Raw genomic sequence first — 12,766 nt, 5'->3', positions numbered from 1 at the left:
GATGGAAGAACAACCAGGAACCATGGGGTGTAAGAAATACAGCTTTAGCCCCTGGAAAAAGTGAGTACATTAATTCTTCCCTAAAGCCTCCTTTGCAACCCAACCGACATTGTGATTTCTGGCCAATGAAATTGATTTTGGATTTCCGATCTCTCGAACTTGAGGAATCTCATAACCTTCTGTTTAGAAGAAGAAATAACCATTTCTTCTGAAGAAATAGAATCATTCCAATCAAGAAATAGAAATCACGGGACTTCCCTGGTGGTCCAGTGGCTAAGACTCTGAGCTCCCAATGCAGGGGGCCCAGGTTCGATCCCTGGTCAGGGAGCTAGATCCCACATGCTACAACTAAGACCCCGAGCAGCCAAATAAATAAATAAAAATTTTAAAAAAAAAAAAAAAAAGAATGTTATCTCTTAAAAAAAAAAAAAAAAGAAATAGAAATCAAAATCCCAGCCAAGCCACAAGAGAAGGGCATGTGACTTTGTCAGCCAACTCAAGTCATCCTACTCCTGGCTCTAGAATTGAATTGAAAAAGCCTCCAGATAGATTCCCCCATAGAAGGCTCCAGACTCTGCAGAGAAAATAGCCATCTCCATCATTCATTCCCTCTCCAAATCTCTGAAACACAGAATTGAAAAGAAATCCAGAATTTGATGCCTCCTTCATGAAATCCAGAATTTGATGCCTCCTTCTTTGTTCTTTCTCTGGAATCCTTGGCCATTCCAGATCTTCCAAGGACTTCCATTACTATGTTGAATTACTATGTTGAAGAGTAGTGCTAAGAGTAGGCACCTTTGTCTTGTTCCTGATCTAAGAGGAAAATCTTTCAACCTTTCACCATTGAACCTGATTGTTAGCTCTGGACTTGTCATATATGGCCTTTATTACACTGAGATACATTTGTCTATGTTTAACTTGTTAAGAACTTATTCAGAACAGATATTAAATTTTATCAAATGTTAAAAAAATTAGTCTAGTTTTAACTAGACAAAAATCAGTCAAAACAAAGATAACCTAAATAATACTATGATTTAAGTGATGTTTATACAATATTATATTGTATAGCTTCCCTGGTAGCTCTGATGGTAAAGAATCTGCCTGCAATGCAGGAGACTCAGCATCAATCTTTGGGTTGAGAAGATCCCCAGAAGGGAATGGCAACCCACTCCAGTGTTCTTGCCTGGAAAATCCCATGAACAGAGGAGCCTGGCAGGCTGCAGTCCATGGGACTGCAAAGAGTCAGACACAACTGAAGTGACTTGGAACACATACAAACACACATAAGCTATATTCACCAAGACAGACCATATGCTGTGTCATAAAACAAGTCTCTACAAATTTCAAAGAACTGAAATAATATAAAATATGTTATCTGATCATAATGAAATTAAATTAGAAAGCAATAATAATAACAATAAGATATCTAAAAATAAAACCAAATATGTGGATAATTAACACATTTCTAAATAATCCATGATCAAAGATGAAATCACAAGGAGAATTTGAAAATGCTTCAAAAACTGAATGATAAAAACACAACATATCAAACCATGTGCTTAAAAGGGAACTGTATCCTTTAAGTGTTTAAATGACAAAGATCTAAAGTGTTTCATATAAAGTTATACCTTAAGAAGGTAGAAAAAGAAAAGTAAAACCAAATAAACAGAAAGAAATACCAAGGATCAAAAAACAATAAAAGTGAAAACAAAGAAAATCAACAAGGTTAAAAGTTGGTTCTTTTAAAATATTTTTTTTAAAAGTCAATTTCTAGTTTAGTCTGATCAAGAAAATGAAGCACAAATCAAACAGTAGAAATTTGCAGTTAGAAGATGAACAAGTTTTAAAGATCTAATGCCCAGCATTCTGATTATAATTAACAATAATGTATTATACATTTCAAAGTTGCTGAGAGACTAGATCTTAAATGTTCTCACCACAGAAAAGAACTGATAATTATGTATCATGGTGGAAGTATTCACTAATGCTATGGTGGTAACTCTGTTGAAAGATATACATGTATCAAATCAACAAGTTGGATACCTTAAATTTCTACAATGTTATATGTTAATTATATCTTAATCTAAAAAAACAGTAATAGTGATTGGGGTAGAGGTGGGTATCACTACAAAGGGTACACAAGCATTAAAAAGATAAAAAGAGACTATTGCAACCAACATTATAACAAAAATTTGACATCTTCAATGAAATGGACAAAACAAAACAAAAATCCAACTGGTACAAGATGAAAAAGAAAATCTTATTAGTCTCATATCTGCAGAAGAAATTCATTGTCACCTCCAGACCCAGGTGGTTTCAATGGTGAATTCTTTCAAACTCTTGAGAAATAATACCAATTTTACAAAAACTCCCAGAAAATAGAACGGAACACTTGCCAACTTGTGTTTTTGATGCCATATTAACTCTAATACCAAAATCTGACAAAGCACTACAAAACAGAGGAAAACCTTCATGACTAAAACCCTTTATAAATACAAATAGAAAAGTATTAAATCAAATTCAGTAATAAATAAAAAGTGTAATATATTATGACCAAGTCAGGTTTATCCTAACAATACAAGGTTGGTTTAATATTCAAAAATTAAAGTACTATACCACATTAACAGAATAAAGAAGAAAACCCATGTGGTCATTTCAATAAGTGCAGATAAGGCATTTGGCAAAATCTAATACCAATTCTTACCAAATTAGGGATTGAGGGGAACAACATCAATCTGATAAAGAACATTCATGTAAGACTTAAGGCTAGCACCACAGCTGATCCCCTAAGATCAAGAAAAGTGCCGAAGGCCCAATATTACCACTTTTATTAAACAATGTTGTGAATGTCCTAGCCTTTGAATGAAAAAGAAATAAAGGCATAAAGATTAAAAAGGAATAAACTTGTCTTAATTTGCAGATGACATGACTGTTTATGCAGGAAATCCTAAGGAATCTACAAAGAGTCCAGAGCTAATACAATATATATCAAGTTCACATAAGCAAAATTCAATTGCATACTTAACATACAAGCAACAAACAACTGGAAATGAAAAGAGAATAAATTCCATCTACAAAAGCATTAAAAAATATGAACTATTTCAGAATAAATTCTAAAAACATGCATAACTCCTCCAAACCAGTGCTGAGAGACATTAAAGATGCTCAATAGCATACATTATTAGAGAAATGCAAATCAAAACTACAATGAGGTATCTCACAGTGGTCAGAATGGCAATCATCAAAGTCTACAAACAATAAATGCTGGAGAGGGTGGAGAGAGAAGAGAACCCACTTACATTGTTGGTGGGAATGCAAATTGATACAGCCACTATGGAGAACAGTACAGAGATTCCTTAAAAAACTAGGAATAAAACTACCAGCTGCTGCTGCTGCTAAGTCGCGTCAGTCGTGTCTGACTCTGTGCGACCCCATAGACAGCAGCCCACCAGGCTCCCCCCGTCCCTGGGATTCTCCTGGCAAGAACACTGGAGTGGGTTGCCATTTCCTTCTCCAATGCATGAAAGTGAAAAGTGAAAGTGAAGTTGCTCAGCCATGTCCGACTCTTCGCGACCCCATGGACTGCAGCCTACCAGGCTCCTCTGTCCATGGGATTTTCCAGGCAAGAGTACTGGAGTGGGGTGCCACTGCAGATGACCCAGCAATCCCATGACTGAGACTATATTCTGAGGAAACCATAACTGAAAAAGACACATACCCCTATGTTCATAGCAGTACTATTTACAATAGCTAGGACATGAAAGCAACCTAGATGTTCATAGACAGATGAATGGATAAGGAAGTTGTGGTACATATACACAATGGGATATTAGTCTGCTATAAAAACGAACACGTTTGAGTCAGTTCTAATGAGGTGGATGAACCTAGAGCCTATTATAAAGAGTGCAGAAAGTCAAAGAAAAAGACAAATATTGTATACTAACGCAAATATACAGAATCTAGAAGGACAGTACTGACAAGCCTACTTGCAGGGCAGCAAAGGAGACACATACATCTAGAACAGACTTTTGGACACAGTGGAGGAAGGAGAGGGTGGCATGATTTGAGAGAATAGCATTGAAACATACACATCACCATACGTAAAGCAGCCAGTGGGAGTCTGCTGTATGATGCAGGGAACCCAAAGCCAGTGTTCTGTGAAAACCTAGAGGGGTGGGAAGGGCAGAGAGGTGGGAGAGGGCTATAAAAGGGAGGGAACATATGTATACCTATGGCTGATTAATGTTGATGTATGGCAAAAACAATCACAATATTGTAATTATTCTACAATTAAAAATAAAATTTAAATTAAAAAAAATAAAGATCTTAGTAAGTGAAGAGAGATACTATACTCCTGGATTGAAAAGTTCAGTAGTATTAAGATGTCACTTCTCCCTAAACTGATCTATAGATTCGACACAATGCTAATTCAAAATCCCATCCATTTTTTTTTTCCCAAATAGAATTTGAGAAAGTTGACTGTACAGTTTCTGTGGAAGTGTAAAGAACCTGGAATAATCAAAGCAATCTTAAAAAGAACAAAGTCAGAGGATTTATACTACTTGATTCAAAATTACAGTAATGAAAACAATGTGATACAGGCATAAGAAATGACAGATCAATAGAATAGAAAGCTCATAAATTTGCTTTCAACAAAGTTACCAAAGCAATCTAATGAGGAAAGGAAAGTATTTCTAAGAAATGGTACTGAAACAACTGGGTATCCATATAGGAAAAACAAAAACAAAAAACCTCGATTCTTTATCTTACACCACATACAAAACTTTATTGAGGTTCAGAGACTTAACTCTGAAAGCTAGAACTATATGGCTTGTGGAAGAAAATATAAGAGAGTATGTTCATAACTTACGGTTAAGCAAAGATTTCACAGAAAATATAAGAGAGTATGTTCATAACTTACGGTTAAGCAAAGATTTCACAGACAGGACACAGAAAATTATAACCAGAAAAAAAACTGATAAATAATAGACTTTATCAAAATTGCAAATGACTGTTAATTAAAAGGACATCATGAAGAAAACAAGTAAGAAGCAAGCCACAGCATGGGAGAAAATATTCACCAAATATGCCTGATAATAAATTGGCATTTAGGGTGCATAAAGAATTACTACAATTTGACAAATAGGTAAAAAAATCTCAACTTTCAAAATGAGGAAATAACTTGAGAAGATACTTCACCAAAACAAGAAATACAAATGTCCAAGAATTTCAGAAAAACATGTTCAACGTCATTTGTCATCAGGGAAAAGCAAATTGAAATTCCAACAACCTACCAATACATACCCATTAGAATGACTAAAATTTTTAAACTGATAATACAAAATCTTAGAGAAGATGTAGAGCCACTGGAACTCTCATTTATATTAGGCAAGAAGGTGCTCAGTGGTAAAGAATTCACCTGCCAATGCAGGAGACATGGGTTCGATTCCTAGGTTGGGAAGATCCCCTGGAAGAACCACCAAACTACACCAGCATTCTTGCTGGGAAAAATCCCATGGACAGAAGAGCCTAGCTGAGCAGGCTACAGTCCATGGGATCGCAGAGTCGGACACAACTGAGCACACACATAAATATTATAATCACTTTGGCAAAAGATCCAGTATTTCCCTATAGAGCTAAATGCATTCTTACTCTATGGCCTAGAGCTTCCTCAACTAGCACTTGACAAAGATGAGTGAAAACATATGTCCACACAAATACTTGTGCAAGAATGTTCACAGCAGCTTAATTCATAATAGCCAAAGCATAAAAAACCCAAGTATCTATCAAAAGGAAATTATAGCACAATCATGCAAAAAGAAAATGCTACGTTCATAAAATGAAATACTTCTCCGCAAAGAATCAATTATGATATATGCAATAACATAAATAATCTCAAAATATGCTGAGTGAAAGAAGCATTATACAAAAGAATACAGACGTGATTACATTAACAGGCTATAAAACATGGAAAATTAATCTAAGGTGAAAAAATAGAACACTGGTTCGTCTGGAGGAGAGTAATGGGGTTGACTGCAAAAGGGTACTGTGTAAGGTGATACATGTTGATAGGGAATTGAGTAATGCATTTGATAAAACTCAATGAATGGCACATTTAATACTTGTACATTTTGTGTTTTGTAAATCGTGCTTCAAAGAAAAAGAACTATACATATATATTCAAAATCTACTCAATGGTATGCATGCTGAAATATTTAGAGAAAAATATACTGATATCTACAACTTACTCTGAAACATAAAAAATTCAGATGGAATTGGTAGATGAATAAATGGATAGATATACGATAATGCAAATATAGTAAATATTGATAAAATCTATGTGGTAGGTACGCAAGTGTTCACTATAAAGTTCTTTGAATTTTTTAGAGTTGCTGAAAAATGTCTTAACAAAACATAAGAGCAAAAAGTTGAGAATGGGAGAACAGAAGAGACTGGAAAGCCTAGATGGCAAAAACCAGGAAACAAACATTTTTGTCAGTGTAAAGTACTGCCCAGGGACTGTCGTACTCTGCTGACCAATGTATCTGTCAGTTTGTAAGGGTATAATCTTATAATGGAGATGAATTAATCTAGTTATCCCAGCTTGACACTAGCTAACCTAAGTCATCAAACTAACTTTTCTTATTCTGATATTCAAGTTTAATAAGCAGCTTCTGGCAATTAAAACATAGCTTCCCAGGGATTTTTATAGAAGACAGAGAGAATATACTGGCCAATTATTAGGCAATTAAACTTTTTACCATTAGCTGATTAATGTGAGCATTACAATTTTTACAATAGACTTAAGTTTGGTTGGACTACATTGTATACTGAAAACCTGATCAAATCTCAGCCTACCAAAAGCAAAATTGTACTCCTGACTGGGAAAACTGATTATAAGATTAAAATTAATGACTTATCTCTAATACAACATATTAAGACTTTAAAATTAGAAAATATTCTGAGGTCATGGTGTTCACTATCTATTTTTTCCTCATTATTCATTCTTGGGACACTTTTCAGGATTCCTTTCAAACGGAACTGCTCAAAAAAAAAAAAAAAGGATTTTATCAGGCAGAAAAGACAGAAGGCTTATACTGCTTCTGGAATAAATTCTATTAGAACACCCAAGTACAGCAAAGATAAACAGATCTTATTCATAAGAAGTACACATGTAATTACCTGTGTGCCCTCATGAGAAACATCTGGCGAACAAGTCTGAGACGCTGTTTCATGTTTTAGCAATGGTGGCTTATTTAGAAATTGGTTAATTTCTTCAGATTTTTGCTGGAGTTGATCTACGGAAAAGAAAACAAGTAGACTGAAATAATCTTTGGCTTACATCCCAAACTTAATGAGTTATTATCTTCCAGGGGTAGACCATATGCTATGTTGTTTATTCTGGTTCAATTATATTAATTAAAATATAATGCCAGCATATTTTATGTGACAACATTTTTATAAACTGTTTAATTACTCTCAGGGACCAGAGGACAGCTCAGTAAGCCACCTTCATAGGCAAAATAAAACAGGCCTAGGTATATTTTTTTAAAGTCATTTTTCCTTTTCCCCTTGAAAATGCCCTACATGTTTTTTATTTTCTTCAGTCTCCACATAAGCATTACAAATTCTACTGAGATTCTATCACACAGTTTTGAACATCAGCATGGTTCAGTTAAGAGAACAGCATGCTCAGGTAACACACTGTCCCCATATAATGCCCTGCAAAGCTTTTTGGTTAATGTTCAGCTTTCTTCAACACAGATCTTCAATTTAATGCTTTCTAAAATCTTTCCTGTATGCCAATCTATTAGAATTAAACTAAATCAGAGTCATGTATTATTAATACTTTAATAATAACATATTTTTAAAATAAGTTTTCCTTAAATCTCCTTAGAGGATAAAAATTTTATTTAAAAAGAAATTTTCACCTATAAGAAAAGCATTCAGATCCATCTTTAGAAGTAAGGCTGACTCTATATAATTTAGTCTCCCTACCTTTGCAACTAGATTTGGCTTGAGTTTTTCATAAATTAATCCAAATCCTACTCATTTCAGTTAATGAACCCTTTAGACCACAGTCATGCTTCACATAGCATACTTTAAAATTTGACACATCACTATCAATAGTTTTAGTACTATAATGATAATTATAATATTAAGTCAGATTATAACTTCAGTTAGAGATGGGAGAAATGCAACAAAGGGTTCAGAAGAGACATCTTTCTTAATCCTTCTATAGATTCCTTGGTTTAACAGGCAAATGATGTCATTAAGAGATATCTGAAATTTTAAAGTAGGAGCTACTGAGGTGCTACACAAGTGGGCTTCAAAAGCACTCAGATACTGACCTTCCAGCTGCTGAATGACCTGGGCTGAATGAGCTGCCTGTTCATGTTTATCTTGGAGAAGTTTTGAATTTTGATCCTTGAGGGCATCACAGGCAGAGTGCAGCTCTTGCTCAGATTTTTGAAGGCTCAAAATGTGAGAGGTCTTCTCTTCCATTTCTGCATTGTGCTTCTGTTCCAAAGCACTGTGCTGGGACTGCAGTTCAGCCTGGGCTTGGCCTGCTTGTTCAAGCTGTTCCAGAAGATGATGCATTTCTTCTTGCAGGTTATGGAAAGATAGTTTTCTCTCTGCCACTTCTAGTTCCATCTTTTCCATCAAAACCTTGGACTCCTGTCTTTCTGTTTCTATAGTGTTCCTTAAAGTGCTCAGCTCAGCTTCCATCTGTTGTAATTGCTGAGAGAGAATCTAAGAAAAAAAAAAAAAAGCCTCATGAACCATAAATTCATTCTTGCATTTCAATAAGCATAGTGAAGAGCCCTTTCTAGGTGAAGCCTGGGCCTAGACACTCAGGACCAAACTTCCAATTGCACAAAGGTCCTCTGTTTTTGCTTCTTGATACTTTTGACCATAGTGTGTATATATACAGTGTTATTATTTTTTCACTTACATGTCTCCCAATACAAAATTAGTTCAATAAGTGAATGGACTGTGCCTGTTTTATCCTCATTGTTCTCCAGCACCTAGCATAATATACGGCATACTAAGTACCTGGTACTCAATAAATACTGAATAAATGAATGAATAAATGGATCCAGTCCCTGCCCTCAAGGAACTCAGCGTTTAGTGGGAGCATCACACTTAAACAGATCAGTATAATACAAAACATTAGAGGCCAAAAGAGATACTTACAAGGTATTAAAAGAAGGGAAATTTACCATAAAGTCACACATATGTAAATATTTCTACAGTACCTATCTAGTAAGTAGCACAACTGGGATTTGAACCTATGTGATGACAGCCAGAGAGGGGACTCAGGGTCAGGGTTTGTTAGGACTGGAGATATGAGAACATGTTTCTGTGCAAGAAAGACAGTCGTTTTCAAGGAGAGCTGAAAAGAAAGGAGATGACCTTCTCTAGCAGCATGCAGGACCCAGATGAACAAGCACAGAATATGGACTTTCAGAGGAAAATAACACATTCTAAAGAAACTAGGATCCTAGACCTAAAATCACAAAGGAAAAGGCAACAAGATGTGAAATATAAGTTTCATGAGGGAAAGAACTGTATACATTTTGCTCATCATAGTATCACCACAGTGGAAACAGTGTCAAACTTTATTTTGGGGGGCTCCAAAATCACCGCAGATGGTGACTGCAGCCATGAAATTAACAGATGCTTACTCCTTGGAAGGAAAGTTATGACCAACCTAGAGAGCATATTCAAAAGCAGAGACATTACTTTGCCAACGAAGGTCCGTCTAGTCAAGGCTATGGTTTTTCCAGTGGTCATGTATGGATGTGAGAGTTGGACTGTGAAGAAAGCTGAGCGCCCAAGAATTTATGCTTTTGAACCGTGGTGTTGGAGAAGACTCTTGAGAGTCCCTTGGACTGCAAGGAGATCCAACCAGTCCATTCTAAAGGAGATCAGCCCTGGGTGTTCTTTGCAAGGAATGATGCTAAAGCTGAAACTCTACTACCTTGGCCACCTCATGTGAAGAGTTGACTCATTGGAAAAGACTCTGATGCTGGGAGGGATTGGGGGCAGGAGGAAAAGGGGACAACAGAGGATGAGATGGCTGGATGGCATCACCAACTTGATGGATGTGAGTCTGAGTGAACTCCGGGAAATGGTGATGGACAGGGAGGCCTCGTGTGCTGTGATTCATGAGGTCGCAAAGAGTCTGACATGACTGAGCGACTGAACTGAACTGAATATCACCACCACTTAAGCATAGGGAATTTGTTGATAGAATGAATACATGGCATCAATTCTCTGAAGGCTTCTAATAGGATTTTATGCCTGCTCTCTGGAAAACTGAATTGGAAATGAATGCTCCCGAGGCAGGCAACAGAGATCACAAGGCAGTACCTGGTTTCTCTGTTCAGCAGTGGTCAGCTCCTGCTGCAGCAGGTCCACAACCTGAGTGCGGCCCAACAAGGCTTCTTCATGCTCCTCAAGTTTCCTCTGCAGCATCCTTAATTTCTGAGAAGGAAACATTCAGATACAATGTGCTAACACATGAGCATCATTACCTGATTACTTTCAAAATGTCAGGTAGGCTTGTATCCTAAGATTTTTGGATGTTAGGGATGACAGGTTAAACAGTCAGACACTGCCATTCTCCTCAACCAGCAGCAACAAAGAATCTCCAAAATGTCTTCTCCAGAGCACCACCAACAACCAAACTGACACAAGCAAGTCCCTAAATTAGGGAGCCTTTTTAATAATTAGATATTTATTACACGTATCCACTTTTAAAATTATATAGTCAAGATCTTGTATCTAAATAATGTAGGTACATATATATCCTACTCACCTAAGAGAACATTCTCTACAGGCAAGAACCATTTCTCTTCTAGTTTCATGCATGGGACATGCACTTGATAAACATTTGTTGAATGACTAAGTCAATAATACATGTATATATTAATAATCAACTTTAAAAAGTGCTGTATTCTGAAACTTTATTTAGTGATGTACTCTGAAGGATCGTCTAAAACATGGAAGAAGTTTTCACTCAAAATCCATTAAGTGGATCGACCATAAAAAATACCACTGGAGTGCCTCAGAGTACTACACTGCCTTACACATTAAACAGAAACAAATACTTTTGAGTTAGTAGGTGACAAACTTAAAAACAATGAAGCCAATTTTCAAAAATTACTCAATGATTTTTTTTTTAAAGAAAGATTTAATAAAAGGCTTTAAGGTTTCAAAATCACTCCTTTTTTTTTTCTTTAAATTTTCTAAAGTTTAAAACTGACTTCATTGATTTGAAGCTTTGGATCAGCTTTCTAATGTACAAAGGTAGCTACAATGAGCAAACGGAAGAGAAACCCATTTCTGACTACCACACACATTTACCAATTAAACTCAGCTTTTGAGTACTGACAATCTGATTAGAGGGGTAAGGGAAAAGGTAAAGGAAAATAAATAATTAATATGAAACAGAAGAGAAGACCACCAAAAAGAAGGCAATTAATGAGCAAACCCACACCAAGTGAAGAGCAGTGGGCAGGGATGGAAAAGTGGCTGTGATAACTTAATTAAATGTTAACCAAAACAACATTCCACTAGGTTTTAGCAACACACCTGTTGCATCTCTGTTTCCACATCTGCCTGGGTTACTAACTGAAGAAGCTCATCTTCATGAAGACGAACCTGTGTCTCAAAGCGGGCATCTTTCTCTCGGACCACCTGCTGCATGGAACTCAACTGAAGACACACACCAGAGAAACTATACAAGTTACACTCCCGGAATTATCACACAAACAAAACTCACAGACTATTCTCCAAACACAGACGCTGAGAACTGATAAGACAATAGATACTTCAGATTAAATTTTGAATGTCAAAGGATGAGATTTTTGGAAGAGAGCTAGGCCTGATGGTAACTTCAAAATGTGAGAGAAAGCCTGCCATTAAATTCAGAAGTCAGCTTAAATATAAATTTTGAATAAAAACTATATTTGCATGGTTAAAACAGTGTTTAAATATACAAGAGGTACATTTTTAAAAGATCTAAGGAGGTTAGAATATTAAACATACAAAGTTAAGATTCCTGTTAAGCCCTAGACAATTCATTGACTATCACACTTGTGGTCAAAAACTTTCCATGAAATTCTCATGCCCTATAAAACCTCAAAATAATGTTATCTTCTACTCAAGATTCTCTACAACTGGAAATACAAATTTTTCTTTCAGGTCTTATTTTCAGAGAATTGCTTCTACCAAAGAACTTGGTATATTTCCATCCAATCCACACTGCCTCTCCAGACAGCTATTTTCAGCTGTCATTACTTGCAGGATTTTAGATCACCCTCATTGTGACTGAATGAAATGGAAATAAACTGACTGGTTGTGAGTTGCTCAGTATCAGTGTTTTCGTTTCGTTCTTAGGTTTTGTGTGTGTGTGTGGTTCTTAGGTTTTGTGTGTGTGTGTGTGGGTGTGTCGTTCTTAGGTTTTGTGTGTGTGTGTGTGTGTCTGTGTGTGCTTATTCACTTCCTCAAGATCTGTGGCTAAGCAGGCCAACCAGCTCTTCACTCGCCCATTTTGCACTGGTCCTTCAATTACTGTTGATTGTTCGATTTGTGACACTTTGAACCAAACTTGGCTCTCCTTCTAAGGCAGGAAGAAAAAAAATCTTAATGATACGTTTTTTTTTTCCTCTACTGTATCTTTTATTTATTTTTTAATTGAAGGATAATTGCTTTACAGAATTTTGTTGGTTTCTGCCATTATCTGGATTTTGATGTC

At 36.1% G+C, this 12,766-nt stretch overlaps 1 protein-coding gene and 1 non-coding gene across 5 annotated transcripts in view; one reads left to right on the top strand and one right to left on the bottom strand.

Moving 5' to 3' along the window:
* The window catches only part of GOLGB1 (golgin B1), a 77,581-nt gene that overhangs the window by 45,795 nt on the left and 19,020 nt on the right, over positions 1–12,766 (bottom strand). For 2 of the 4 annotated variants that reach the window (XM_040250608.1, XM_040250627.1), the window contains exons 7-10: positions 11,602–11,724; positions 10,378–10,491; positions 8,352–8,754; positions 7,183–7,298 (exon numbers count right to left, since the gene is read on the bottom strand). In XM_040250608.1, coding sequence (XP_040106542.1) covers positions 7,183–7,298; positions 8,352–8,754; positions 10,378–10,491; positions 11,602–11,724 — 756 coding nt within the window. The remainder of the gene's footprint in view (positions 1–7,182; positions 7,299–8,351; positions 8,755–10,377; positions 10,492–11,601; positions 11,725–12,766) is intronic. The other 2 variants (XM_040250617.1, XM_040250638.1) reach the window with 2 other exon arrangements.
* Positions 256–328, top strand: TRNAG-CCC. Its single transcript has one exon. It is a non-coding gene; the product is annotated as a tRNA-Gly (tRNA).

Source organism: Oryx dammah, unplaced genomic scaffold (assembly GCF_014754425.2).
Source record: "Oryx dammah isolate SB20612 unplaced genomic scaffold, SCBI_Odam_1.1 HiC_scaffold_2, whole genome shotgun sequence".
Lineage (NCBI taxonomy): Eukaryota > Metazoa > Chordata > Mammalia > Artiodactyla > Bovidae > Oryx > Oryx dammah.
Note: the sequence above shows the minus strand (reverse complement) of the source record. Positions and strands in the feature narration are given on the sequence as shown.